General features: G+C 60.3%; 1 protein-coding gene across 1 annotated transcript in view; it reads right to left on the reverse strand.

The window, feature by feature from the left end:
* LOC109926524 (ubiquitin carboxyl-terminal hydrolase 5-like) overlaps window positions 1-614 on the reverse strand; it is a 17,539-nt gene that overhangs the window by 9,352 nt on the left and 7,573 nt on the right. Inside the window, 1 exon segment of the mRNA XM_048620973.1 lies at window positions 106-200. Within this exon segment, the coding sequence (XP_048476930.1) occupies window positions 106-200 (95 nt within the window).

Consider the following 614-nt stretch of genomic DNA (forward strand, 5'->3'; position numbering starts at 1 on the left):
AGCCATGGGATATTGTCCCATAGTGCCCAGGGATGTGTAGGTTAGGGAGGGTTGGACAGAGACACCGAAAGACACAGTGAGAGACACGGAGACAGAGAGACCCACCTTCTGCATCTTCATCATGTCAATCCCGAAGTGGGAGAGGTGCTCTGCAAGGTTCGGATCCAGCACCATCTCATCCTCATCGTAGCAGTACACATCTGCGGGAGAGGAGACAGGCCGGGTGAGGGAGACAGCGGGGAACAGACAGACAGAGAGTGGGGGCACTGTTTTGGGGCTCAGACGGAGAGAGGAGGGATTGGCTCGACCTCTCTGTCAGGGACAGTGGACGCGACAGAGAGAGCGCGACAGAGAGAGCGCGACAGAGAGAGCGCGACAGAGAGAGCGCGACAGAGAGAGCGCGACAGAGAGAGCGCGACAGAGAGAGCGCGACAGAGAGAGCGCGACAGAGAGAGCGCGACAGAGAGAGCGCGACAGAGAGAGCGCGACAGAGAGAGCGCGACAGAGAGAGCGCGACAGAGAGAGCGCGACAGAGAGAGCGCGACAGAGAGAGCGCGACAGAGAGAGCGCGACAGAGAGAGCGCGACAGAGAGAGCGCGACAGAGAGAGCGCGA

This window comes from Rhincodon typus, chromosome 49 (genome assembly GCF_021869965.1).
Source record: "Rhincodon typus isolate 14 chromosome 49, sRhiTyp1.1, whole genome shotgun sequence".
NCBI lineage: Eukaryota > Metazoa > Chordata > Chondrichthyes > Orectolobiformes > Rhincodontidae > Rhincodon > Rhincodon typus.